The sequence below is a fragment of the Paramisgurnus dabryanus genome, chromosome 18 (assembly GCF_030506205.2).
Source record: "Paramisgurnus dabryanus chromosome 18, PD_genome_1.1, whole genome shotgun sequence".
NCBI lineage: Eukaryota > Metazoa > Chordata > Actinopteri > Cypriniformes > Cobitidae > Paramisgurnus > Paramisgurnus dabryanus.
In genome coordinates this window covers 18,781,585-18,808,947 of record NC_133354.1, presented here as the reverse complement: position 1 = coordinate 18,808,947, position 27,363 = coordinate 18,781,585, and the positions used below count along the sequence as shown (strand labels likewise).

At 36.3% G+C, this 27,363-nt stretch overlaps 4 protein-coding genes and 1 long non-coding RNA gene across 5 annotated transcripts; 2 read left to right on the top strand and 3 right to left on the bottom strand.

Moving 5' to 3' along the window:
• The first annotated feature begins 1,774 nt into the window (after positions 1-1,774).
• Positions 1,775-6,440, top strand: epdl2 (ependymin-like 2). Its single transcript, XM_065287140.2, has 6 exons — positions 1,775-1,906; positions 2,531-2,565; positions 2,665-2,799; positions 2,886-3,072; positions 4,304-4,394; positions 6,204-6,440. The coding sequence occupies exons 1-6, from the start codon at positions 1,831-1,833 to the stop codon at positions 6,328-6,330; spliced, it is 651 nt and encodes a 216-aa protein (XP_065143212.1). The 5' UTR covers positions 1,775-1,830; the 3' UTR covers positions 6,331-6,440.
• A 2-nt stretch (positions 6,441-6,442) lies between these two features.
• otub1a (OTU deubiquitinase, ubiquitin aldehyde binding 1a) lies at positions 6,443-10,758 on the bottom strand. Its single transcript, XM_065287139.2, has 7 exons — positions 10,654-10,758; positions 10,172-10,233; positions 8,681-8,779; positions 8,355-8,473; positions 8,176-8,260; positions 7,881-8,075; positions 6,443-7,008 (listed from the first exon to the last, which is right to left on the bottom strand). Exons 1-7 carry the CDS (start codon positions 10,697-10,699, stop codon positions 6,811-6,813), a joined length of 804 nt encoding a protein of 267 aa, XP_065143211.1. The 5' UTR covers positions 10,700-10,758; the 3' UTR covers positions 6,443-6,810.
• Positions 10,759-11,132: 374 nt separating this feature from the next.
• On the bottom strand, positions 11,133-12,880 carry cox8a (cytochrome c oxidase subunit 8A). The gene is made up of 2 exons (XM_065287141.2): positions 12,721-12,880; positions 11,133-11,509 (listed from the first exon to the last, which is right to left on the bottom strand). The coding sequence occupies exons 1-2, from the start codon at positions 12,838-12,840 to the stop codon at positions 11,405-11,407; spliced, it is 225 nt and encodes a 74-aa protein (XP_065143213.1). The 5' UTR covers positions 12,841-12,880; the 3' UTR covers positions 11,133-11,404.
• Positions 12,881-16,535: 3,655 nt separating this feature from the next.
• On the bottom strand, positions 16,536-21,998 carry slc22a6l (solute carrier family 22 member 6, like). Its single transcript, XM_065287138.2, has 11 exons — positions 21,673-21,998; positions 20,946-21,372; positions 20,751-20,854; positions 20,462-20,616; positions 20,042-20,210; positions 18,389-18,512; positions 18,189-18,304; positions 17,893-18,107; positions 17,554-17,662; positions 17,145-17,348; positions 16,536-16,952 (listed from the first exon to the last, which is right to left on the bottom strand). Exons 2-11 carry the CDS (start codon positions 21,336-21,338, stop codon positions 16,859-16,861), a joined length of 1,683 nt encoding a protein of 560 aa, XP_065143210.1. The 5' UTR covers positions 21,339-21,372; positions 21,673-21,998; the 3' UTR covers positions 16,536-16,858.
• Positions 21,999-23,668: 1,670 nt separating this feature from the next.
• Positions 23,669-25,910, top strand: LOC135776882 (uncharacterized). The gene is made up of 6 exons (XR_010544217.2): positions 23,669-23,913; positions 24,589-24,734; positions 25,052-25,149; positions 25,290-25,410; positions 25,491-25,605; positions 25,743-25,910. It is a non-coding gene; the product is annotated as an uncharacterized lncRNA (long non-coding RNA).
• Positions 25,911-27,363: the final 1,453 nt, after the last annotated feature.

Genomic DNA, 27,363 nt, shown 5'->3' with positions numbered 1-27,363 from the left:
CCGGTAAACTTCAAATGGACAAAGTTATTCACATTGGAGATCACGATGGATATGTCTGGGGAAATGTACAGGCATGCTGATTTAGAAGTTGCATAAGGGTTGCTTCCTTTGTTTGTTAGTTCACTTATTAAAATACTTTCACGGGACATCACGAACCTTGATAAAATCTGCCACTGCTGCATTTTTAAATTGATGCTGAATTGAGATTTGATTGAAGAATTGTTGGAACGGTTTGACTTTGAGAAAACAAGCTGAATAATAGAATTTACTGTAAACAATTTCATGAGCTGTTAACAAGCTTGTCTTTACTTTGGAAATCTAATTCATCTTTATGACAGATACAGCACGGTGTGTAATGTCAAGTCATGTTAACATGCTGACAGACGGCAGTTTTTTTGTGTGTTGTAGGATTAAAAAGTAGGATGAAATGACCTTGTTTTGTCTTCTCATCCTCACTGAATTATTATATGACCAGCACTTGCCGTTGGACATTGACCACTGACTTTTAGAAGGAGAGGAAGTAAATGACAAAAACAAACTTGAAGTCACAATGCTGAGTTAGCATCATGTGACTAAAGGGAAGTTTCACTCAAGTTCAGGTTTTGCACTGCTTACTTAAAATGTGTATGCATTAGCATGCATTTTTATTGTAAGCAACTTTACAAAGTGTATATTTTATTAGTACACTGTAAAAAAAATCTGCATGCAGTTTTGGCTTATGAAAAGTTGACATAACTTATACAATCAAGTTGAAATTAAGTTAAAGTAACATAAAAATATATGTTAGTAATGATTTGACAAAAATGCTGCGTTTTTGTTTTACATGTGTACATATAAAAAGTGTACATGTGATTCCTGGGATCAAACCTGTGATCTTTGCTGATACAATGCTCTACCAACAGAGCTACAGGAATTATTTCATCAGAGATACCTGGCAGCATCCCTTTACTTCTACCAGAAAATCTCAGGAGACAGATTAACAGTTAATTTGAATTTATTTAACAGTGATAAACAGCAATAGCTTAAGGGTGGAATGATATAGTTCTTTGGCGTAGACCCCGTCCGTAGTTTGAATCCGGGGATCGTGGATTCATGCACTTCCTGCCTGAAGATGAAGGCAGGGGCGGAGCCTATCCCCCGGACTATGGACGGAGCCAACCTGATGGTGGTGGTAGGGAGGGAGGGTGGGTTGTGAATCCTGGCGTCGGTATCTGTGAACGCAGAGATAGGTGAGCAAAGGATTTAAATACTTCCAGTATCAGAGGTGATTGGCCAGATCTTGTGAAATGAATGACGTGGCATTAGAGTTTTCCTGGTAGAACTAGCGCTAAAGCTTACATTTCAGCTTGAAACCTTTCCATCAAACACCATACCATTAACTTTCTGTATTTTGCTCAATACATCCATGCATCCATTAAAGCCCATTTCTTTAATCCAATAGTCAGATGGGTGGGTGTAAAGTAAAATAGGAAGTGATAATCTGGAGTTGGTTATGTAAGGGATAATTTAACTGTAAAGTAAGAAACATTAAATATTAATTTGAAATATTTGATTAGCTCATTTTTAACAAATGCAGACCTTCTGCAAGAAAAACCCGTTTAATCATTTGTAAGCATAATTTCATATATGTTATTAAAACACATATTTATATAAAATGTTTGTGTAATATTAAACTGTACCTGTAAAAATGATTTGTTGAATAATGTCCAACTGGCCAATCAGAATCAAGCATTTTAGAGTGCCGTGTAATAAATAAGAGTGGACGGAGCGGACTTTGAAACACTGCTGCTATTGCTGTTGCTTCGGCTCCTGGTTTGCCAGCTTCCCAATATGAAGATCCTGCTTGTGATCCCGGTTTGCCTGAGTGTGATTCTCAGCAGCTGTGCACAGAAACCTCATCCCTGCAGTAAGATTTTCTGACCTGTTGTCCTTGCCTGTACATTACAATGAACTTTTGCTTTGAATGCACTGAACTTAAACTTATGATAACTTTTTCAAATATAGAAGAAATCTAAGATGTGATCAGATGCATTTAGTAGAATCGTAGGACATTTCTGTACACTTTACTGTAGGGTTGTGTATGCTTTAGGTATCATAAACAAAGGTTAATTATTTAACAATTATTAATAATTTTACTTTTGTGACCATGTCTGTGAAATTCAAGCCAAAGGCTCGTAATCTAATATTGAAATTTGATGCATCAAAGTTTGATTTCACTCATTGATTTCAATCTTTACTTAGTCAATTTTAAAGATATCAAGGTTAAAAGGTAAAATACAGAATGTTCTTTACATTATGTAGGGTGAGTTTATGACATTTAGTTTCAGCCATATGGTTTGGGTCAGATATGGACAAGGTTAATTTAACTCAACATTTGGGGTTGTCCATGTTTTTTACCCAACCATGAATTAGAAGCATTTTTAAAGAGCCTAATTTTAATAAATATGGCTTTATTGTATTATATGCAATGACACTCTTTGTTCTGGACTAAAACTTAGGAAAAGTCTAAATCTTTTCACTTTTTCTGCAGGAAGTCCTCCGCTGCTTGAGGGGAAACTCGGCCTGGTAATGTGACTGCATTGTAAAGATTATAACATTTAAAATATTGTGTGATATTCAGCTGTAAAATGTATCATATCCTGATTGTGAATTACTTAACCCCAGCTCGTCCCAGGGGAGAAGTTACGCCTTTATGAGAAATTCTACTACGATGCCATCGGACAGAACATTCGTGTTATAGCTTATGGGAAGGAAGACAACAAAACCATCTTCGCAGATAGGCTTTTACTCTTCAGAGAAGTAACGTACCATGGTTGTGCAAAAGATGAATGAAAGATATTACATTGTCACATTCATGAATAGTGATTGTGCTGTTGACTCCACAGGGTGTCAGTTATGAGATCCACCACCACAACAAGACCTGTGTTAAATCAGCATTAAAGGTGCCGTTCGTACCTATCGAGGTTCCTCTGGATGCTCACTTCCAGCATCAGATGGTTTTGGGTAGCAGCTCCAGACCAGGAGAAGGGCTGCTGGTTAATAACTGGGAAGGAACTGCATCTCAAACAAAAGGTAAAATTATTTCGGAATTCTGAATCAGGGTTCTTGGGAAACAGCAGGGATTACACTCAAAACAGTGATGACAGGTTTTTACAATGTCCCAATATTTTTGCTTATTTTATTTTTTTTAACTTCTTCTTTTGCAACATAACATTAGAAACTAAAAAAGGTTTTGTATGTAATTGCTATATTTATGTACCAAACTCCCCCACGCACACCCTCATGCCCCCCAAAGATAATTCCTGACATGAAAACTCAAACTTAGAATTTTAATTAACCAAAACATATTAAATTATATAATGTTCTGTTGGTTAGTATAGCCTTATTTTACTGATGTTTATATTACGCGGAATTTGTAATAAATTATTTGTATTTCATCAAATTTCATCAAACTGGGGCCATCTCGCACCCCTATTTTGAGAACCACTGGTTTAACCCAAATATAAAAACATTTATAAATATAAAAATTTTTTGGGGTCAATTTAACCCAGCATTTTGTACCTAAATGGTATAGGACCATTTTAGGGGACCATACCATCTTTTGTGAGAGGTTAGGGGTTTCATTGTTTTTAGATTTAAATTTTATCAATTAAATTAGATTTTTTTTTCAATAATAAAAAGAGATGTGTTGCTAGCTTAAATTAATGGTAAAAAGATACAACCGTTGTCACTATAAAAAAATTGGTAAAATTAACCTAGAAAATGTTTATATTTGACCCACCAATGGGTTAAAACAACACAACATCTTGGTTTGAAATAACCCAGCACAGATGAAATTACAACTCAAGGGACTTGGCTCATCACTTTTTTACCCAGTATTTTTAGCATGCAAGTAAATATGTATCTAGTTATTTTTTTATTTTTGTGGTCACCTCAATTCTATATAAAGGCAGACATTTGAGTTAAATTATTTTCAACCCTACACTGAAAAAAAAATATTCATTCAATATACAAATTTTTTTAAGGTAAGTGGTTGCAATTAATTTATTTAAGCTACATTTTAAAAAGTGTTTATTTTTTATTTTCACATTTTTTTCTGTTTTAAATTTAGCTTAAATAATTTGATTGCAACCACTTACCTTAAAAAAAATTTGTATATTGAATGAATCATTTTTTTCACTGTATATCCAATAACTACAGTACATCATAAATTAACAAAATTATAAATATTTAAAAATATTTAACAAAGTTCTTCTTTCTTGTCTAAACCATATTTAGCCTTTTATTCTCTGTCTTGACACAGAAAACTATTTCATGTCCTTCACCGAGTTTGGCTGCTTGCCTCTATACCTCGTCTATTTTACAGAGAAGATGGATGTAAGCAGCATGACAAGGTTAGTGTTTAAAAGTAGGTTGGTCTGTGACACACAGTGACTTTAAGCAACTGTTTTCCATTATTATTTAGGTCACATGGATGATACTTTTGTAATCAAGCCTGCCATCTTGTCCCTTACTTAACCACATTTGTTGTAGGCTGATGAAGAACAACAGGAGATTACACAACAGTTTGCCTCCCTAACCAATTACATGTGTTTACGTTTCCTTTTCTCTTCCTCTGATCAGTGTTGTTTTTCATGCGTAAATCACACACACGAATAAAGCACAACAAATTTGTACCTTATGAACGTGTCAAACACAATCACTTAATACTGTTCTAGTTAAAGAACCAGTTCACCCTGAAATTAAAATTAGCCCATATTTTACTCACCCTCATGCCATTCTAGGTGTATATGACTTTGTTATTTTTAGCCAAACACAGTCAGTTATATTAAATAATATCCTGGCTCTTTTTAACTTTATGTTGGTGTTGGATAGTGCCCCATTTTAAAGCTCCAAAATACACATCCATCTATCAGAAATAAAGACAAGGACAGCATTCCAAAGACAAATTTATATTTCAAAGTTTATAAACTACAGCAGTACTCCTATTCACGAGGCAAAAGGCAAAACTCTGCACTATAAAAAATGATATCAAATCAACATATATTTTTATGTTACTTTTAATTATAAAACAAGTTGAAATCGTTTAACCTAAATGTGTTAAGTTATGCCAACTTATCACAGTCAAAACTTAAAATAGTAGGTTGAATTCACTCGCATAACCAAGTTGTTGTTAACCTCATGCTTTTCATTTAAGGGTGAACTATTCCTTTAAGTTAGCAGAAGATAAATAACTGATTGTGGTAATGGTGACATTAGGATGACAAAAATGAATGACAAACTGATGTTCAAATGACATTTATCAAACTAAAGCTCACTGTACAGAACGCTGTAGGCCATAATGCAGCGCTTTTGACTTGACCTCCCATTTACATGTGATGAATGAACTAAGTAATTACAGCTCTTGTTATACAAACTCCCTTGTTTGAATCACTAGTTGATGTGTTTGCCAAATGTTAAGATGTTTACACAATTTTTTTTTTATCAAAAATGGGAAACAGACAGTATTCAAAAACACACCATTCAGAGAGCATTGATTGGCTGACAAAAAAGTCATTTTAGGGTCCAGGCCCTAAAAGGTAAAAAAGATAAATTAACAAAAATATATTGTTCCAGATTACATACTAGTTATCTAATTCCAACTATCTTAAAAGGAAAACACCACAGTTTTTCAATATTTTTCTATGTTTTTACCTCAACCTAGACGAATTAATAAATCTTTTTTCAATGCATGGACTTTAAATCTTTGTACAGCGCCTCGTGAATGTGTTAGCATTTAGCCTAGCCCCATTCATTCCTTAGGATCCAAACAGGGTTGAATTTAGAAGCCACCAAACACTTCCATGTTTTACATATGTAAAGACCGTTACATGAGTAGTTACACGAGTAAGTATGGTGGCCCAAAATAAAACTTTTGTTTGGAGCCATAGGAATGAATGGGGCTAGGCTAAATGCTAACACATTTAAGAAGCGCTGTACAAAGATGAAATGCACACATTGAAAAAGATAGGTATGCATTAATTAATCTAAGTTGAGGTAAGAACATAGTAAAATAAATGAAAACTGTGTTTTCCGTAAAAAAAAAAGTTGACTGCTGTTCACTACTAATGCGTCAGTTTTCCTTGGCCAAAAAGCCTGATCCCTCTAAAACACAGGGAGACCTTGCAGGATATTGTTCATACACTCGTTTTCTCTTTTTGTAGTTTCTTTGACCTTGTCAATGGAATTGAAGACCCAGAAGCTTTCATCCCTCCATCCTTCTGTGATTCTTTGAAGTTGCTGGAGGCCAAAGATGACAATGTGAAAAACTTATTTAAAGCTCTCCTATGAGAGGACCCATCCACGTTTGTGTATCTCACCTAAATTGTACCATGACCAGAATAAAAACCATTTTTGTTTTTCAAACCTACTTCAGAATAAACAATGACTTGTCTACACAAGCTATGGCTACTGCTCATTTTTTATTCTCATGAAAGTCAAATACACTCACAAAATAAAGCAATTTAATTCCCATCACAAATGACAGGTTGTCTTTAACTACAAGAAAAGAAACTAAACAAAATAACAATATATTGTAAATACAACCGGAACAAAAATGTTGCAGGTTATACAAAGAAAACTGTACAATGTCCAGTGCCTGGTATCACAGAAGATCCAAAATTCTGCATCCGAGTCTTTGGGGTTTTATAGAGAAATTTGCAACATTGAGCGTCTGTGCACTCGTGTTCACATTTTACAGGTTTATAGAGTCGAGTCAAACCCACAGCACTAAGACAAATGAGGCATTAACAGCCAACATGTGCAGAATTGCTATTTGTAAAGGATGTCATAGTGGCCCGGTCGGTACAGGAGGAAAATCCTGGGTTCACCATCTTCCGGGAAGATGTGATGATTGACCGTTCCTCCTTCTCCTCTGTCCATGTACTCTACCTGGATACAGACATTTAAGGCCTGAGCCAGAGCTATGATGTGAATGTGGTCACTCTCTTTGGACATTGGCTCCACCTCCTGGACAAATAGATGGACATACTTGCTGTAAATATTGCAATGTGTTCAAAGAACAGATTTCTCTATAAAATAGTAACTGTAGAAAATCTTTTGCAACATATGGTATTGTCATTATTGTATTGCAGTTATATTAAAGGGGACATTTCACAATATTTGAAAAGATGTTAAATAAATCTTCAGTGTCCCCAAAGTGTATATGCAAAGTTTTAGCTCAAAAAAATCTCATGCACTAAATGGCAGTGGCATGGTTGGATAGTGCAGATTAAGGGGCGGTATTATCCCCTTCTGACATCATAAGGGGAGCCAAATTTTAATGACCTATTATTTCACATGCTTGCAGAGAATGGTTTACCAATACTTAGTTACTGGGTTGATATTTTTTTACATTTTCTAGGTTGATAGAAGCACTGGGGACCTAATCATAGCACTTAAACATGGAAAAAGTCAGATTTTCATGATATGTCCCCTTTAAGACAGCGTTTCTCAATTTAAGTCCTCACACCCCTTCCCTTAGAATGCTTTAGATGTCTCTCTATATAAAACACCCAACTCATCAGCCTGTCAGTTAGTTAAAAACCTACAACATCACGCTTGTTTGACTTTTTGCCATGTATGCTGATCGATGTGTGACATCAAACCATCGCAAAAGTTATTTGGATCTTGTAGTACTGTGATGTCACACACTGATCGCTCTGCACGGCACCAAATGCAAGGCTTTAAGGGCGATGTCTGATGAGTTAATTCAGGTGTTTTTCGAAGAGAAACATCTAAAACAATATGGAAGATGGGTGTCAGGACTGGAATTGAGAAACACTATATTAAGTGACGCGAGTACACAAAATGATGCTCATTGAACAAAAATAACCTGTTACCTGTTGGCAAAACTCCCGAACCGTACGACCGCCCTCTATGAAGTGCTGGAAAAACTCTTCCTCTCTCTGCAGGTAGCCAGATGTCACCAGCCGCAGGTACACGACGAGATAATCTGACACACTTTGCTCATTAAAAGAGTTGACCAGCTCGCCTACAGATGTTTGTTTATCACATGCCTCAATCAGGTCCATGAACTATAGTGAAACAGATACGAGGAAATACGTTTACATGTGTATGAAGATGCAAAGACTTCGTAACCAAGCAACTTTTGCTCATATTTATCTATATACTTACTGTGTTGTGAAAATCTTCAATGGTGAATTCTGTGAAACCTTGGCTCACCAGATCCAGTTTACTTTTGGCTGCAACTGCCTTGAACCTGCCAAGATATGTAACCAAACAGAGTCTTAGAGAAATGTACCCAAAGTTATGGAAGTTATTTCTCAAAGTGTGTTCGGTTAGGTGCTGGTTACCTGTGTAATTCTTTGCTGTCATCAAGTAAAGACTCCAGATGTGAGAAACCAAAGGCTCTATAGAAACAGTTTCCATCTGGTCGCGTTTTTCGTACAGATGTGTATTTCTTTTGTAAATCCTATTGATGAAACAATTTAGGCTATTAAAAATAAGAAATTCATGGGGGACGCTAGAATATATATGTTCATAAAGGTATTCTCTATGTGGTATGTGACAACAGTACTGCTAAATAATAAAACACTTGCACATTGATGATAATAATGGATAACATTCGGGAGAGGAGATGAGGATAAACACGTGGCAAATATTGAAAATGTGTCCTTACTCTTATCTTCTGCTGGTAAATGGCGTCATCTTCAGCATATTCTCTCTTAAGGATAGCCAGGTCTTGTCTTTCGGACACCAGAGCAATACTGGTGGCTATCTATAATAATAGGCAGAATGACTTAAAACATGCATATTTTTAGTATTTTAGTTTTATGGATTAAATCTTAGGCTCAGTTTTAAAATATGTATATTGTGTTTACATGATGTACTTCTGCTTGCATATAAATGCAATGAATGAAACATGCTGGTGTTCTGTCAAAGTCTTTCTCTCGGTTTCCCATGGAGTTTTCATTATACATTATGTTTATTATATGGGTCAATGACAAAACGGTTTGGCAAGATGATAAATTGTTTTAAAGGCATGCATCCGGTTTATTTCCACAGTGCACAGTGTATTTATTTTAATTTTATGCAATAAAAAATTACAATTGCACCATTTTTATGAAACTTAAGACTGAATGCACCTGAAAATGTCAAATGGTGTAACCACCAATTGCGCCATCAAATGAGAAATATTAAATATTTTACTCACCTTGATGCCATGTAAGCATAATCATAAAAAAAAACATTTTAACATTAAATTTTATTAGTTATTTCTAAATGTAAATTTGTATGCGTTTTTGTAATATTTGTCATGATATATGCTGAAAACAGCTGTTTTCTAAATAATCTTTGACAAATTATGTCACCAATATATGTAAAAAAAAAAATCATATTACTCTAAACTAGATGATTATATTTTATTCCACATTTTTATAAATATATTCATATTTTAATTATAAAAAATACTAGTTACACCTATTGACACAGACCGGTTACATCACATTGACATTTTTGCAATTATTTCCCAAATATTCTTTCAAAATGAAATAAAACCAGAAATTTTAAACATCCTCAAAAAATTTTAATATATCCATAGAAACTCAAAATAATGCTGCGTTCCAGGCAACCTGTAACCCGTAACTCACGACTTCAAAACCACGACTCACGACTTTGAACTGGGAGTACATCGATCTAGTACGAGTTCACGGGTGGGAAGTCACGGGTTTGACTGCCGTTCCAGAGCACTTTCACCAGTAGAAGGTTGTGAAAACACGAGTTACAGGCTGCCTGGAACGCATAGGGTCGTGAGTCGTGGTTTTGAAGTCGTAACTCACGGGTTTAAAAACCTGCCTGGAACGCACCATAATTAATGTCACGTCCATTGACCCATATATTTAGACTGAAAATTCGAATGGCTTATCCTAAAAATGTCTTTATTTTCTGTTTTCTACTATTTATTTTTATATCTATAGCCTATGTCTTCGTTCTTGTGTCTCTACCGTTTTTTTAAATGATGTGTTTACATAAATAAAAATATAATTTATTACACATAATGTAAAACGTCATTAGTTTATGAATATGCCTGATTTTTCCACATCAAACCCTGTGCTTAACAATTTACAAAACGTTAAGAAGAATACAAATAAAACTGAGACAAAACAATCACCTCTTGCTGTATCTTATCCTGCTGTGCAATAATGGCTTCATCATATGCAAGACAAGTTAGCCCTGTTGAAGAACAAATAGATGTAACGTTAAGTGCAAACATTTACCAAAAGTGTCCAGCTGCCAATGTTTTTTCTTCGCATTAAGTACGAGAGGTACAGTCACAGCTTTCGATATTTGATTCACAGTTGTAGGCGATTTCTAAAATCTAATTCATCTCATTGCTTAAGAGTGTTCGTTTCGTTTCCATGAAGCAAATAACCACAGCCAGCGTATTATTTTATTCTGACATTGAAGTGGGTGTTTTAAAAAAAAACATCAACAATGAACTCTCAGCTATCGTCATTAGCAGATTTGTAACCAGCTAGCTGCTAGTGCGTTTAATTCACGTGCTGCACTTAAACAAAGCATCGCAGTCAAACACGCACATGCTGCGGTAAATAAACTTGAATAATGATAAAACGATGATAACGCAATTCCCACCATCAGCCTCTTTTGCAGAAACCTCTTGCTGTTGCTCCTCCGCCATGTTCGTGCTGAACAGTCATTTCCGGTCACCTGACTGGAAACGCTGGAGATCAAGACACTTCCGGTTGTGGACTGTACATGCTACGCGTGTGGCTTGAGCGTTTCTTTAATATGTAGGAATTTTTATATGTAGTATATTCACACTTCACAATAATTAGTAAGGTTATTTATTTCTGATCACAATGCTTGATGTGATATTACAACTTTACTACTACATATTGATACCAACGATATTAATCACTTCTTGAACATTAAAGACATGCATTACTATGCAAGAGTCTGTTGACTTTTCATGTATTGACTAACCCATCACTGTGTGATACTAAAACAGATATTGAAATTGCATACTGATTGAAATGCATAATATTAAATCTATCAGTTCAACATCGTCAATGAAAATGCATATGCAATAGACAAAAATGAGGAAACAGAGATTTAAGATTTAAATAACATTTTATTTAAAATGTAACAGGCTCCGTGTAAAGATGACTGAATCACCCATAGTAATATGTTATTACAGGTATTAGGGTCGGTGTAAGACCGGAATGGTTGGAGTATATGGTGGCATGGAGAGGTAGCTGGGTGGCTCAGGGGAGAGGAGTTGCTCCGCCGGTTCAGTTAAGTTGAAGGTCGATGAGACTGTGGTCCCGACATGCGATAAAAGCAATAAAATCAGACAATCTGCTTTCAGTCCATGACAGGTGGATTACTCAGCAGTGTCCCTCTTCTTATAGTTCTCCAGGTTGGCCAGAACCCACCCAGCTGGTCCCAGGACAGCAAGGGAAAATAATGTCAGACCAACCACTGTCTCCTGTACAACGACAAACACACAATGCAAATATTGTTAGGTAATTGGTTACATTATAATCTAATATTATTATATATAATTTTAAGTCATTGTTTTATTAATTATTATCATATGCATTTGTTCACCTAAAATAAAAGTAACAAGAGGTAATTGAAGCTAACAGCTGGCTTTCGTGCTTTTGCTACATTGGGCGAGTTGGTGACCTTTTTGTTCATGATTTAATCAAAGCTTAGGGCAAAGGTGTAAACCTTTCTTTATCTTTGAGGCTGTTTACACTTGGTATTAAGATGTGTTTTCATCGATTGGATCACAAATGGATGATGCTAAAGAATGGTGTAAACAGTGTTCAATGAAGAAGTGGTCTCAGTGAGGCTATAATGGTTACATGGTCAATGGGGGGTGATCTGGGATGCGTTTACAGCTGCCTTTTCTTGCCTGACTGTAACCTTCTTTGGGGGTTTCCAACACTGATGCTATAATAAACAAGTAAATACACCATAGCACCAAACAGTGCTTCTATATGACTTTTTGATGAAAAATATGCCAAATAACAGCATAAATGTGAATGATCTTTTGTATAAAACATACAATTATTTATCTTACTGATTCTTAATCAGACCAGGGACCACTAGGGGGCCTCAGCAAAATTCCAAGGAAGCCTTTTATTTTTAAGTAATATGTAAGTATTCAAAAAGTTTAAACATATAAAAATATATAAATTGGTGTTTTCATAACTAAAACATCTTTCTAGTTATGCAAATATCTAGATTCTAGACTATATAGGGGAGAAACTGTGAGTGGAGGGCCTGCAAATGTTATTGTAGTCAATGTGACCCTTTTAGTTAAAAGATGTTGAGATGCACTGACTAAAGTATATAACTAAAAGCAAATAATACCATGCAAGCACCATAACATTCCTTAAGGGCACTTTGGTAAACCCATCGATTGGCTTAAACACTGCCACGACCTTGCGAATCACCGCTGTCTGTTTTACTTTACCCAAACCACTGTAGGATAACAACAGCAACGCGGAAATGCACACGTGATTTACTTGCTATATCCATCTGCATTAAACTGAGCTAAACTAGAGCTGAAAAGTTGAGATGATCACATACAACGAATCTAAAGGTGACTGCCAAGGAGATCGTGGTATGGCGTGTCGGTCTCTCTCGAGGTTCATACAAAACAGTTGTTTTTCTGTATAAAATACTCACAGTGGTGCCAACGGTGCCCTTGGCTGGTCGTGAGGTGATGTTGGCTCGCTGGCTGATGGTCGGCGCCCGCAGAACCGGAGCGGCACGGATTCGAGAGATTGCCCGCAGAAAGCCCGACATTTTGCTGCTTTGAAAGCGAATGCGTAATGAACAGGAAGAGGATACCGGAAACCGCCAAATGGCCGCGAGTGCTCATGGGAAACCTCCTTGTGATTCTGGGAATTGTAGTTTTTTTTATAGGTTGCCGTTCAAAATATTAATGTAGTAAACAATCACTTGTTTCGTAACTAAGTTAGTTGAGCATTTTAGACTTTGAAATTGTCACAGTGACCCTGTGGTTTGTTGAGTCATAGTTAAATAGTCATTTAACAGTCTAATATTTTACCTCTTACATAATCAGCTTGCTTTCTATAACCGAAACCAAACAGAACATGCTAGTAATGCAAAACAACACGCAGTACCGTCAATTCAGCATATTATGCAATGATGTGCAACACATTGATTTTAATTACATTCAGCATTGTTTTACATTTAGCAGATCAGTAGGAGGCTAATGCTATAAAGGTCTAAATGCTAAAATTGATAGCAGGCTCGTACAGTAAATGGCCCATTTGCCATTTTTATTAATAGATAGAATTATGAAAGCTATTTCATTATTATTGCCCTTTCATCAATGTTCTGCAATACTGTATGGGTACAGTAAGCTCAAGTTTAAAAAGTACAATTTCATAATCTACTTAAAGTGCTCGATTTTCATGTACTAATTCTGTACTTAAAATATATGTTAAATTTTTTGTTCTTTAGTAGATTATATGAAATATGCTAAAATGTAATTTAAAATTGTTTTTAGGTACCACTTGTAATACATCTTTGTATAAGTACAAGTTAACTTCAAGTGTATACATTTTTATAATGCAAGATAGTATGTTAAATCCATTTCAGTTTATATTCATGCCTCTCAAAATAACACTGATTAGGACACCTATGTTTTTAATAGGGATGCACCGAATATTCGGCCACCGAAAATTTTCGGCCGAAAATAGCCCAAAAGAGCATTTTCGGCTTTCGGCCGAAAGACTTTTATCACCGAAACAATACGGCCGAAATGTTGTGATGACGCAAACAGAAACCGCGACCTGCACGTGCTTGTCTGAAGCAACATGTACATGGATGTATGCATGGATGTATTTAACCGCAAAAAGGCGCTAAAGTACGCACAGAGGCACATGCGGTTGTGTCCGGTCCAGACGTGATCATCACAGTGAGTACGCCCTTGAAAGATCAGAACTCTTGATGTGTAAACTTTAGAGAGAGTCGCGCAAATGTGTCTCATATAGACCTGTTCGAGTCGTGACTCACTCGGATCTTTAACCCGGATCTTTAAATTAACTCATGAGTCGCGAGTCTCTAGTGTCATTTACCCGGATCAGTTGAGTCCTACTACAATTCAATGTAAAACCATAAACAGCGCCACCACACACACAAACCTCTTTCAACATTATTGATGAGACTTCGCTCGCACTACAGATCCACTCGTAACCGGCTGATTTGCGCGAGAACTGACCCGAGATTCTCACTCGGAGCCGGAAACATTGCAAACTCGAGAGACCTGCGGAACCGCGCGAGCCGCGAATTGACCCGAGATTCTCACTCAGAGCCGGAAACATTGCAAACTCGAGAGACCTGTGGATCCGCGCGAGCCGCGAACTGACCCGAGATTCTCACTCAGAGCCGGAAACAATGCGGACTCGAGAGACATGCGAATCTGCTCTGACTCGAGAGTCTCTCAACTCGTAACCGGCGGACCCGTAACCGACTGATCCGTAACCAGCTGATTCGCCGGCTGATCCGTAACCGGCTGATCTGCGCGAACTGTCTCTCCGGCTCTGGGGGCTACATAAGCAGGACAGTTTTTTTCTATATTTTCTCTATATTATTATGCTATTGTTAGGCTTCTTTTTTAAATGGTCGACCATACACACCAAACCTAAAACCTATAAGCATGTTATTTCAGAATTGAAAGGCTTTTGTTATGGATTTGCTTTTGAGGAGACTTCAGTCGCTCTATAGATCCACTAACTAACAGGCTCCGGCTGATCCACGCGAATCAGCCGGTTAGTGGATCTGTAGAGCGAGTCTCATGCCCATGGTCTGCGAGTCTGCAATGTTTCCGGCTCTGAGAATCTCGAGTCGCGTGGATCAGCCGGTTACAAGTGGGTCTGTACTGAGTTTCCTTGGCAATTCAGCAATACTGACTCAAGTGACTCAAGTGACTCGCACAACCCGGATCACTTTAGTGAGTGACTCACAATAACCCGGATCCTTAAAAGGAATCGAGTTTGCCAGGCCTAGTCTCATACTGTATAGTCCATTAACATACATATGCCGAATAAAGCAATGAAAAACAACGTAACGTTTTTATGCTGCGCTGTTTGGGATTCGCCTTCGTTCTCTGTGTGCACGCGCGTTTAAGTGCCCTCGATAGTGCACACGAGTGAGACGCAAACAAGCGAACGTAAAATCTTTCTGTTATTGACAGGGCACATATAAACAATATTATCTCCAAAGTATTCTTTTTCTAATAAAAACATTCGTTTATGTCTTAAGTGTATGTATAGATTACAGTCATAAACCAGTCTCTGCTTATTTGAAGAGACACCTCAATTAACCTACTTAAGTCTAACAAAGAGACAAATAGCTCTAATAATAATAATAATAATAATAATATATTTAATTTATACAATAAAGACAGTGTTATGACTCATTTAATTCGATTTCTGTATCTAATGCTAATGTTAGCCCTTATTAGGCTAATGTGTAGCTTTGTTCTTTTTTTTATAAATGTTTGTAATTTCTTTATTTGTTATTAGATTTTCCCCACCCCCTTTTTTCTGATCTAAAAAATAATCCGATCCGTGCCTCAAAAACTGTAATGTGATCTGAACCGTGAGTTTTGTGATCTATCATACACCCCTAGTAAAGTTAGTACACAGTGATAGCCATAAATGGATTTGTACTAATAATTGGCATAATAATTTATTTCGGTGTTTCGGTTTCGGTTTTTCGGCCTTGGTTTCCTCATTTTCGGTTTTCGGTTTCGGCCAAGAATTTTCATTTCGGTGCATCCCTAGTTTTTAAGATTATCTTAAGTACTAAAAAGAAGTATTGGTATAATGTAGTGTGTGAAAATGGGGCACTTTAAAGGGATAGTGCACCCAAAAATAAAATTCTGTCATAATTTTCTCACTCTCATGTTGTTACAAACCTGTATACATTTCTTTGTTCTGAAGAACACAAAGAAAGATATTTTGAGGTTTGTAAACAAACCTTTAATGAGCCCCATTCACTTCCATAGTAGGAAAAAGAATACTATGGAAGTCAATGGGGCTCATTAACGATTTTTTTTTTTACAAATCATTAGGTAAAATTAAACTGTTAGCAAAAACTTAAGAATTGGGTGGGGCTGAGGGGTCACTGTCGCAAATACCCCACTCCCCTGACAGATGTAATCTCACTCCAAACTTTTGGTAAAACTTGAGAGCCTTGTGGATATTTCTTAAGGTGGGATTATTATGGTAGTTTTTTATGTAACCCTGCCTGTGATAACCCAGCTTCATTGTTTTTAGTGATACATAATGTAAAGAACATTCTAATATCTTTAATATTGACTGAGTAAGGTCATGTCAAAGATAGATCGAATTTAATTTGAATTTAAAAAGGGTCCAGTTTATGTAATAGCATACATTGGGACCCCTTTAAAACATTTGAGGTTAACCAAGTTGTCATATACGATTCAAGGTGTATAACAAAGTCCACACTGTTTCTTTCTTTTCATATTGTTTTTTATTGTTTATTTAAGAAAACATCAAAAATGCACATATAAAATGACCAAATATTTTCAAAAAGCACAAAGAGAACTTTCACTGCATTCAATATTCTATTTTGTCCTTTTAAAGTAAATAATTGTACAAAATTCCAATAAGAACGATAATAAACTGCATTATTTATCAATCAAGGGGACCTCTTTTATAGAATTGAACAGTTTCCATAACATAATACTGGTGTTCAGTGTGAAAACAATCATTTAAATTTGTCTGTTACAGACACCGCGGTCCGAAAGAGTGAACTGAGGGAGTTTTCATACTGACTCTTTCAGATTAAAAGTGCTGGGGTCCGTAAGGGTCAAATCCTCTTTCATAATTGAGCTGTTGGATTTTGTCCGCCTGAAACCTCTGAAATAAGTAAAAGTGTAAGGATACATTTAAAGTTACACATTCACACATAAGACGTCATATAGTTAACTGTTGACTTAACATTCTGTTCTTTCTTTGTTCACTAGGGTTGCATAATGTCTTATAATGCTGTGGATCAGATCCAACCAGCACATCTTTAACCTCAATGTGTTTAACCAACTACTGGCTCACCTGTCCTGCACATCCTCCATAGTATCAGGTAGAGGCATTCCGAGGGTTTCTGGGAGAAAGAAGGCAAAGATCCCACTGAGAATCGGAGCTCCTCCATAAATTAAACCAGGAAGCCATGGTAAAGACTCCCCTAAAAGAAGCACCAACGGAGCCACCATCGCCCCCAGCCGAGCCATCATCGACACCCAGCCCATTCCAGTCTGTCTGAGAGGATGCATCCAAAAATTGCATTAGCTCACATCTGTTGCACTTACAAATTATGTCATTCTGCAGCTATTACTATTGCTCGTTCAAAAAGGACAAAATGATAGACAACCACAATTAAACAGTGAATCATAGGGATTATTTTAATGTTGATTTAAGATGTTTCATACACTCATACGTGAGTGATGACAGGGTGGTTTATTACCGGATGATCGTGGGATATATTTCTCCAGAATAAAGGTAACAGCAGCTGAAGGACGCTGCCAGGCAACCTTTCCCTATCACTGCCAAACTGGTGCGTAATATCTGCAGGTCTGCACATGCACAAAAACAGCATTCATGGATACAAAGTTACACGATCAGCTATCTGAATGACAAACTTTAAATGCCAGGGTCTCGATTTCCGCGAAGGACAGACATTCAATTCTCATTCGAGTGAGATGAGAATAGCAGCTATTAGAAACATCTAATGCCCCACATGATGATGAGACTGCATTTTTATTATTAGCGCTCTCTCTATTTCCATCCAGGCTCAAATTCTCACCATAAGGCACCAGAAGATTAATGAGTATCATTATGCCAGCCAGTACAAGAGCGCCACATTGAGATGGTCTTCGTCCTAACACGCCCATGCATATTGTAATCACGATTTTGGCTGGTATATCCACTGCTCCAAAGATGACTTGGATAAGATAAATGCTGACCCCAAATTTCTGCAGATCCATGGAAAGCCCATAGTAGGCAAAGCTGGTAGAGAACCTGAGAATATTGGACATGGTTTTGTATTATATTCGTATTTGTTTTATATGTTCGTACTGAATGAGGTGCTCTGTGACTGACCAGACGGCACTGAGACATATAGTGATGTTTCTCATGGTAGATGTTCGCAGGAGGTCAAGAACGCTGTAGGATCCCATTGAACAGACCATCTCCTTCTTCATGGACTCTTGCAACATCTGCATGCACGTTTACATAAGCACAACAGGATAAGTATTCTGAATGATCTGGAGGATTTTGACATAACCGTTGTAAGGTCACACCTCAAGATTGATTTTGTCGGCCTCTGCTTGCCGTCCATTGATCTGACCCACTGCTTTGAGGTTCTTGACCGCCTGCTCGGATTTTTTGTTCAGGACCAGCCAGCGAGCAGACTCTAAGAACCACCTGAAAAGAATAAGAGCTCAAATAATCAAAATAAACACATTCAAAAATAAGTTGCATGCAGGTTTTGAGTAGCATAACCCACATGAACAATACTGCAGTATATAGTAGCTATTTACTATTGTAAACTCTATTGTAATATTGTATTTAATAATACCTAATAAAAAGGTCTAATGTTTTGATTTATACCGCTGTAATTTTAAAGTATTTGATACAGTTTATAAATTCATGATACTACAGAGTACTATAGTATACAGTACATTAACAAAAAAGTGTAGCATTTGCTGTAATATACTACAGTACACTACAATTTAAAGTATATTAAAGTGTACTACAGGGTTTTTTCATATGGTATCTATTCCTCTGTTCTATTCCTTTATACTAGGGGGATGCACCGATAGGATTTTTTGGGGCTGATACCGATACCGATTTAAACAGACAACTTCTGTCCGATACCGATGCCGATACCGATATTAAACACTTCTATACAATACTATACAGTTGGTCTATTAGCTAGTTTATTTCTGCATCAAATTATTTTTACTGAACATGGATTGGATCTAATTAACATTCAACTGACCAACATAATAAGAGAGGCACAAATTAAGCTAAAACAAATATAATAAGACAGCATGACAACCTTCAAAGGTGGTTTTAGCTATTCAGCTTTTATTTTATTAACAACATTAACTATTTTTTACATATAATGGATTTCTTTATGCAGTTAATTAATAAACAATCGGTATCGGCCTTTCTCGTGCTATTGCCGATATGCCGATGGTTTCAAATTCATCAAAAATCGGCCGATTAATATCGGCAGCCGATACATCGGTGCATCACTACTTTATACTCTTTATACTATAGTATTTTTGTAACCTAATGGTTAATACTATAGTATATTATATTATACTATAGCACAGAATACCATACTATACTATACTATACTATACTATACCATACATTTGAACCTTATGGAAGTGAATACTATAGTATAGCAAAGAATACTAGTATACTGTACTATAGTATACTATACATTTGAACCTTATGGTAGTGAAAACTATAGTATAGACAGAACAGTAGTATACAATACAAAATACTATACTATACATTCGAACTAGTACCGACTACTATATACCTTATTGAACCTTAGTACAGATACAAGTATACTATATTATAGTATAGTATAGCTTGCTATATGAAATACTACATTATAAATTTGAACCTTTTTAGTTAATACTATATATATAGTACAGAATGGTAGTATACTTTAATAAATACTATACTATACATTTGAGCCTTATGGTAGTTAATACTATAGTATAGTACAAAACACTATAAGAAATAGTATACTATAAATGTTAATACCATAGTATAGTACAGAATACTTGTATTTTATAGTATATTATAAGCAATACTACACTATAGTATTTCTAGTATAATATATTAAAATACAGTATACTATACTAAATACTAAAGTATTTGTGAGGTGGGATGAAGGCTTTAATGGAAACAGATATTAGTAGGGTACACACCATGAGTAGAGGAAGGAAATGAAAAAGGGTAGAGACACAGCCAGTGTGAGCCATCGCCAGTCTCTAATGAAGTACGCGACACCTGCCAGGATCAGCTGACCTATGGTGTAACAATAACCTGTTCCTGTACCCACTACTGTCCGTACACGCGTGGGGATCCACTCCACAACTGAAAACAGACAACACAATCACATTTCATGCTTTTGTCCCCTAGATGTCGCCATATACAACTGTTTTCAGTATGGTTACAAGTAAGACTAAAGTTGAAGTTAGGAAATGTGCAGGGTCCCATTTTTTAATACAGCTTACCCAAACAGAGTTCAGGTTGGAACTGTACATTTTATAAAAGCTGTTTAACCCACTTACATTGCAAGGGCAATTATAATAAGCCAAAATCAGCCATGTTATCCACATACTCACTAAGAGAGAAGGAGTTGAGCACCAGGCCAGACAGCGCCATGCCACAGAAGAAACGGCACACGCAAAACAAAGTAAAGGATGTGGAGAAGGCAGCACATGTTCCTCCAACGGCAAACATCAGGTAAGACATCATCAGTAAAATACGCCGACCAAACCTGCGTTACAGGAGATGAACTTGATACCACATTCCTGACTCTAAAGTATCATGCAGATAAAGTTTATTATTTTATTGTCACTCGGTCATATGGAACATATGAGTGATCTTTAAAAATGAAAAGTGATAGAGAACCTGTCTGACAGTCCTCCAAAAACGACTGCCCCCACGAGGACACCTCCCATGTATATAGTCTGACCCATCTGCTTCAGTGCACGGTCGTCACAAACCAAATCCCACTGAAAGATAAAGATAAAAAGCATGCACACTATTCATGAGTGTTTCATTAACATACCTGTAAACAGGCAGGTGTCATCGTATGTCGCTTACCTCAGTAATAATGGTTGAGCTCATGTCTGTCACACTGTAGTACCATCCATCCTTACATTCCTGGATCTCTGTCTCTTCTTCATAATCTTCCCATAGCTCTTCCGAACTATTACTGTCCAACAACTGCCACTGAGGGTGGGCATACCTCTTGCAACGCTCCGGTTTGCCATTCTGGTCCAGTGGTACGGAGATTTTTAGCACGTCCCCCGGACTCATTGAGGACATGGTAAGGTTGGCATGGGTGGCACAGTGGTGTGGAGGTACAGCAGCTACAAAATTCTGCAGCAGATTGTGACTGGCCATCATGAGGATGGGCATACTGAGCAGGGTGACATGGATGACCTGGAAGCGTCCGGTGCTGCCCACCTGCTCTAGAAGGTCTGCAAAGGCCATTGCTTTGATATGTAAAAGTTTGTAAGCAAAAGTTCTGTGAAACACGAGAGGGACTCAGTTGTAAAATTGATACGTTTTGTACAAAATGATAAAGTATGCAGGCCTAAAATGCTTAAATTGGTTATTGTTTTAAAAAAATATTCTTTAAGCAATGCAGAAAAATCATTTAATTTAGACACAAAATTATTACCAGACACAATTATTCAAATAAAAAAAGCATTTGTAATTCATTATATATAATATTATATATTATATTATATATTTAATATTTATAATATTAAATTTCAACAAAGGAAATGCAAAAAAAGACAGATAGATCGATAGATGAACACACCTGTTATGGTTGCGTAGATGACAGGATTCTAAATTTCCTATGGAGCGATTGAAACGAGAAAGCTTTTCACTTTACATTCTTAAAAGGAGAAATAAAAGAAACTTTTCCAGCAGGTTACGCAGTCTCGTATAATCAGCTCTGAAATTCCTCAGAAAAATCTGGATTATAACCTCCACGTTTAAACCGCTTGTGACACGACTGGACTTTCCATGAGGTCCAGGAAGAGATGCTGCAGTGGTTGAAGTTGTTGACCCACTTGAATCCCTTGGCTAACCCCTGTATTTGTACCTGCTGTGTTCTGAACTTAGTGTCCAGTCTGGTGGGGTAATAATGTGAAGGAACACAGCAGAACTCGGGGTAGATTAGTGCGTTTGAGTTCATGTCCCAGTACAAATGTGAGAAGGGGAGGGGATTATGGGTAAATTAATAATTTTAGAGTATCATTATTGCCTGACGGCCTATAGTGCCGTTGAGCAAAGAGGAGGCGTTTCATTGTCCTGTTGTAATTACGAAGCGCTAAAACAGATAAGATGGAGTATATGAGTAACCAAATAACTATAGACAGGTCTATAATACCTTGTTCTCAAAGTCCAGGTGTATTGCCTCATAAAAACACACACAGCTAAGTGTTACCTGTGCTCAAACTATGTACCAGTTCCCTGAATTGATGCTGATTGACTCTAAAATTGACGCCTTTGATTAAACATTAATGTTTTTAAAGGCAAAAATGAATAGAATTATAAACAACATATCATTTTGAGTTCATAATACTTATAAATCAGACACACAGACCATGTTCAGCACATTGTATTTCCTTTCACAATAATAAAAATGCATGTTAAATAGAACTTTATACTAGAAATATGCTTTTTAGTTTTTGCTCAAAGAGAAATTAAACAGTTTAAGTTGTTTTAACACAGTCCCTACATTAGATGCATTAGACAAATGAAGTTCCCAGCAAGCAATTTTGCATTTAAAAAATGTCTAATAGCCGTCCGTGAAACTTTTTAGACTTCTTACCGTAGCCCATAAATTAAATGAAATGAATAAATAAATTAATCAAAACACGGTGTAATGAATGTTGACTAATAGCTTACACAATAAAACATAATCTCACAAGTTATTTTGACTAACGACCATATTTAAGGTTATTTTTGCTAGAATGGGTTACTCATATAGCTGAACTGGTAAATAAATGAATTGCTAGTTACATAAGCAATTATTTGACCAGTTAGCATTACTAAGGGAAACTACACATTTAACAAAAATTAACTAATTGTTAAAGTGTGACTTTTTAAATGCATGTCAGGAAATACAAGATAAAAGATTTGTAAGTTCATATTCTTAGTTGTATAATAGTTACAGTACATCATTTCAATGTCTCTATGTTCACATGTCACATGGTTTCACTCTTAAAATGAAGCTGTGAGAATGGCTCATGACTTTATCTATCTTTATCTATTCAAACTATTTGCCTGCCATTTAGACATAGGCCATCAATTTCAGTTTCTTGTGTCCACCTGCCAGTTTGTGACATGACCCCAAGGGTCAAGGTTGCAATTTCAGACTTCGCATTACTCACACATATGTGTCAAAGTAACAATTGAATGGATGTGGTAAGACATTATAGGGCTGCCAACCCTTAAAGTTGACAATCAGCAGAATGCATGGGTGACCCCTGACCTTATACAGCGTGTGAATTTGAGTGTGTATCCATTTACTTGTGTGAACTTGTGTGAACTTAATTGAACTCTGATTGTAAAGATGTGAGTACTTCAGTGTCAATGGGTGGACAATAATGTTACTCATTTTCAACCAGATTTATCCTGTCCTCCAGATCTCTAATTGTAAAATATAACAAACATTTTTATATTGTTTGTTTTATTGGAGAAGAAAACTATAAAAAAGAGGAACCCTACATACCATCATAATTATACGGAGCCCTGCATGTCAAGCTTGTTAAAGGAATAGGAAAAACGAATACTACACAGCAAAATCACCAGTGTTAAATTTTCAGGGATGGTGTTAAACACACAGTGTTGATGTTGTTTTAACACTATCTGGTAATAAAATAACACTGCCATTGCTAGGCCAGTGTTATATTCACGACAGTGTCAGTGTAAAACAAGGGTGTTATCAGATTTCACTCTGAGCGGTGTAAATCAAGCCACGCCTCCACTAAACATTTCCTGTCAGGGATTTTACCGCCATTTTCTTTCAGAGGAGAACTGAAGAGAGCAGGTAAATCAGTCTCATAATATTCACATGGTTTGGCTAAATTAAACTGTTATTTCTCTGTCTGACTCTATGCAGCCATATGCCAAAAAACCTAAATAAGATATTTTTCCCATTTTATTTCCCATTTGTTCGTTATATGGTTCAGTTTAATCAGAGCTACCTTGTGTTACGTTGTTCCCTTGTTAGTTTAGTATAAAGTTAAACTGCTAGCTAAAAGTTTTAACCAATAAGGATAATATTAACAAGAGATATGAATGAAAGAATTGAACCATGATAAAACGCGACATGCACTACAAATTGATGGTATGAAATTAAGTTAAATGAAAGCTCGTTTATTCACCTTATGATGCTCGTTATACCGTGAGTTAACGAGGTCGTTTACATGCACGTGAGTGCACGGATATCGGTTAATTATTCAAATTACTGAAAAACACGGAGAAAACCGCAACCGCATCGTCATGTGTTTTTCTAAGATGTATGCAAACAGGGGAAATATCGCCACTAACAATTGATTTTACCTCAGAATATATCATCATTTGTATGCACAGATTGCTGGATTGGATGCATTGTGTGTTGTAAGTTTTTCGTGGCGCTAGATGTCAGACAGATGCAAATGGCAAATACATACGAAAGTGTAAAACGTGTATGGCGAACGTTTGTTTTTTTCTGTCATTATAGATGCTAATTTGGTGAAAGTACACACTGAGTGCTTCAAATCATTCAGAAGAGATGCTGTTTTTAGGGCAGTTTATTAAAGAAGACCTGACATGGATGACTTCCAATGAGAAACGACTGCTAATACTTATATAAATTCATCACAGAAGGTAAGTTTATATATTTATACATATAAATCATTTTATTTGACATAACTGAACAGTTAACCAATCTTTTTAGTATATGTAGTTTTATACATATTATGATTATTAATCTGGAAAGAAACTCACATGACCTGCTGCCAACTTTAATAAAAATATATTATCTTCTCATACATCGTTTTGCTAATGATATCATATTAAATAGCAATCAAATTGATTACTATTTTGAAAATGTATAAATGAAGATTCATATTGTCTTGAGTGCTGTTTTTAATATAAAAAGAATGTTGAGTTTTCAGAGTCTTTATTGTCATTTTTTGTGATAGGACCCTACCAGACTATATTTGAATACGGCATACCCATGAATTCTGGAACTGTTATTCCTTAACCCAGTTTGGAGGATAAGAGCTTACCAACTAGTTATGTGAGTACACACAGTACATTAGTACTGTACACTGTCTCTAACATGATTTATTATACTGAGATGATTTTGATTCAAATAATGGTTAAAACTGCACCCTTTTTGGTATTTTCTTGACTCTTTTTGTCTTTGAAAATCTGCAGAAATATGCTGAGGTGATGTATTGCAAAATAGCCAACATACAACAATTAAAGGATAATTGCAGACTACATCCTGATGAAGATATGGATGACCCTCTGTCTGGTCAACAGGAGTTTAAATATGGTGAGTGTACATGGGTTTGCTACTTTTACAGTTTTAAAGTTTAACTGTATACTCATTGTGTTTAAATTCTGTTTTGCTAGGACGGGACAGTTATGTGGCAGCTCTTCCCTGGCTCATTCACCTCTTGCCTTCATTTGTGAAAGGAAGAAAGACTGGAGAGGGTCAATGTGCAACTGAAGCTACTGATTGTGCTGTGTAAGTTTTTTGGTATTTTGTTCTAGTTATTTATTCAGCAGTTAGTTTGCTTGCATTGTTCACCCCATGTAAATACATACAAGTTCATAAATACACATCAAATACATTCATCAAATACACTCTTTTAAAACACTTAGGTGATGAGCATCAATCCATGCTTTGAGGGGGATGAATCAGCACAGCCCTGCCTGCTCTGCCTTGGGAACAGAAGTTGCATCCAGAATTTTTGCATCATTCTGGACGAAAAAGCCATTCCCTCCATGATGAAGACCACTGATGCAGCCTTCCACTACATCATGAGTAAAACAACTACAGAACTAAATACCAGGTTGGAACGTATTAAAGAAAAATGAAACGTCTTTTGAATTGAAATGTCTGTTTTGTTATGGATAAATCTTTAGTATTGTGAAGGATAAGCATTTCTGCCTGCCAGTAAGGTAATTGCAGTGTATTTTAATGTTCAAGTTTTGAGTAGGGTGGCTAATTTTTTTTAAACTCTCATTTGATATATTAAAGACCTTATAATAAGTGGTTTTCATGTCACTGCGCTGTGGTATAAGATAACTTTCATTATTCCATACTGAATTCTGCTTCTAATTGTAGCTGAGGTACAATTAAGCAGTGTTAAATGCAAAGTGTTGTGTGTATCAATGTAAATATTAAATGTGATGTACTTTAATAAAAAGAGGTTTTGCAATATTTCTTGTCATTTGTCTTTTATAGAAACAACCCATTAGCAACAAAAGTGGCTATTAATCAGTATTTTAACACTTAACATTGTTGAATTCACATTACACCGGTGTTGACCTTAAATTAGGAGTGTTAATTTTTAACACTGTATTTGTGTGCCAACACCAGTGTAGTGTGGAAACAACAATGAATAGTGTTGAACAAAGGGTCAAATGTAACAATACGGAGTGTTAAATTAACATTTAATGGGTGTTGTTAAATTAACACTACACTTTTGACTAAATTAACACAGTGTAGTGTGGACACATATACACACTTTGCCAGTGTTAAATTTGACACCGTGGGTGTTATTTTAACACCAGTGATTTTGCTGTGTATGGAAGTCAATGGGTACTGTCAACTGTGTGCTGATCATCATTTATCAAAATATATTTATTTGTATTAAACAAATAAAGAAATTCATACAGGTTTAGAGCAACATGAGGGTAGTCTCAGCCCACAGATCGTTTGCTGAACGTCGGATGCATATGGCAAACCTTTCTGGAAACACTTTAGCAGCTTCGAAAGTCTTTCTCTGATTGGTTTCTGAGAGACACAAGTCTCGCGTTCTTTAACGAAACATGATTGATTGCTTTACATGTCCGTAAGTGATGCATAGGTCTTCTCGTAACCCGCGGGCCCGGTTGGGTTGACGAAATTGCGGGAATTACGAAATTTTCACTTTATTTGGGGGCAGGTTGAGGCGGGTCATTAAAAAAATAATAAAAAACCCACGTATGTTGCGTGTAATTACTCATAGCCTATTTCAAAGACTAAGGAATTTATATTTTCATATATTTGATGATAAATATGGCTACGTAGCAATGTAACTTGCGTGATGTCACCAAACCTTTGGCCTCACCTCACAAAAGCACTAAGCAGCTCACACTGTCAGCCACAACAACAAAACAAACAGAGAAATAAAGAGAAATAAATGTGAACTTGAAAGACGAGGTGCAGGAGAAAGTTGTAAAAATAGATACAGTGGTGCGACGCGGTCCAATTAATTTCATAAAAGCGGGACCTGCA

What these genes read in the sequence shown, in the direction of transcription:
- otub1a (XM_065287139.2), bottom strand. Translation starts at nt 10,699, where the DNA reads ATGGCGGAGGAGCAACAGCAAGAGGTTTCTGCAAAAGAGGCTGATG. An exon ending in AGGATAAGATACAGCAAGAG is followed by an intron (nt 8,780 to 10,171) that starts GTGATTGTTTTG and finishes CTATTATTATAG; the next exon opens with ATAGCCACCAGTATTGCTCT. An exon ending in TTTACCAGCAGAAGATAAGA is followed by an intron (nt 8,474 to 8,680) that starts GTAAGGACACAT and finishes TTTCATCAATAG; the next exon opens with GATTTACAAAAGAAATACAC.
- epdl2 (XM_065287140.2), top strand. Translation starts at nt 1,831, where the DNA reads ATGAAGATCCTGCTTGTGATCCCGGTTTGCCTGAGTGTGATTCTCAGC. An exon ending in TTGAGGGGAAACTCGGCCTG is followed by an intron (nt 2,566 to 2,664) that starts GTAATGTGACTG and finishes ACTTAACCCCAG; the next exon opens with CTCGTCCCAGGGGAGAAGTT. An exon ending in GATGTAAGCAGCATGACAAG is followed by an intron (nt 4,395 to 6,203) that starts GTTAGTGTTTAA and finishes CTCTTTTTGTAG; the next exon opens with TTTCTTTGACCTTGTCAATG.
- slc22a6l (XM_065287138.2), bottom strand. Translation starts at nt 21,338, where the DNA reads ATGGCCTTTGCAGACCTTCTAGAGCAGGTGGGCAGCACCGGACGCTTC. An exon ending in GCTCAACTCCTTCTCTCTTA is followed by an intron (nt 20,211 to 20,461) that starts GTGAGTATGTGG and finishes GTCTGTTTTCAG; the next exon opens with TTGTGGAGTGGATCCCCACG. An exon ending in ATATATCCCACGATCATCCG is followed by an intron (nt 17,349 to 17,553) that starts GTAATAAACCAC and finishes GCATCCTCTCAG; the next exon opens with ACAGACTGGAATGGGCTGGG.
- cox8a (XM_065287141.2), bottom strand. Translation starts at nt 12,840, where the DNA reads ATGTCGGGCTTTCTGCGGGCAATCTCTCGAATCCGTGCCGCTCCGGTT. An exon ending in AGGGCACCGTTGGCACCACT is followed by an intron (nt 11,510 to 12,720) that starts GTGAGTATTTTA and finishes GTCGTTGTACAG; the next exon opens with GAGACAGTGGTTGGTCTGAC.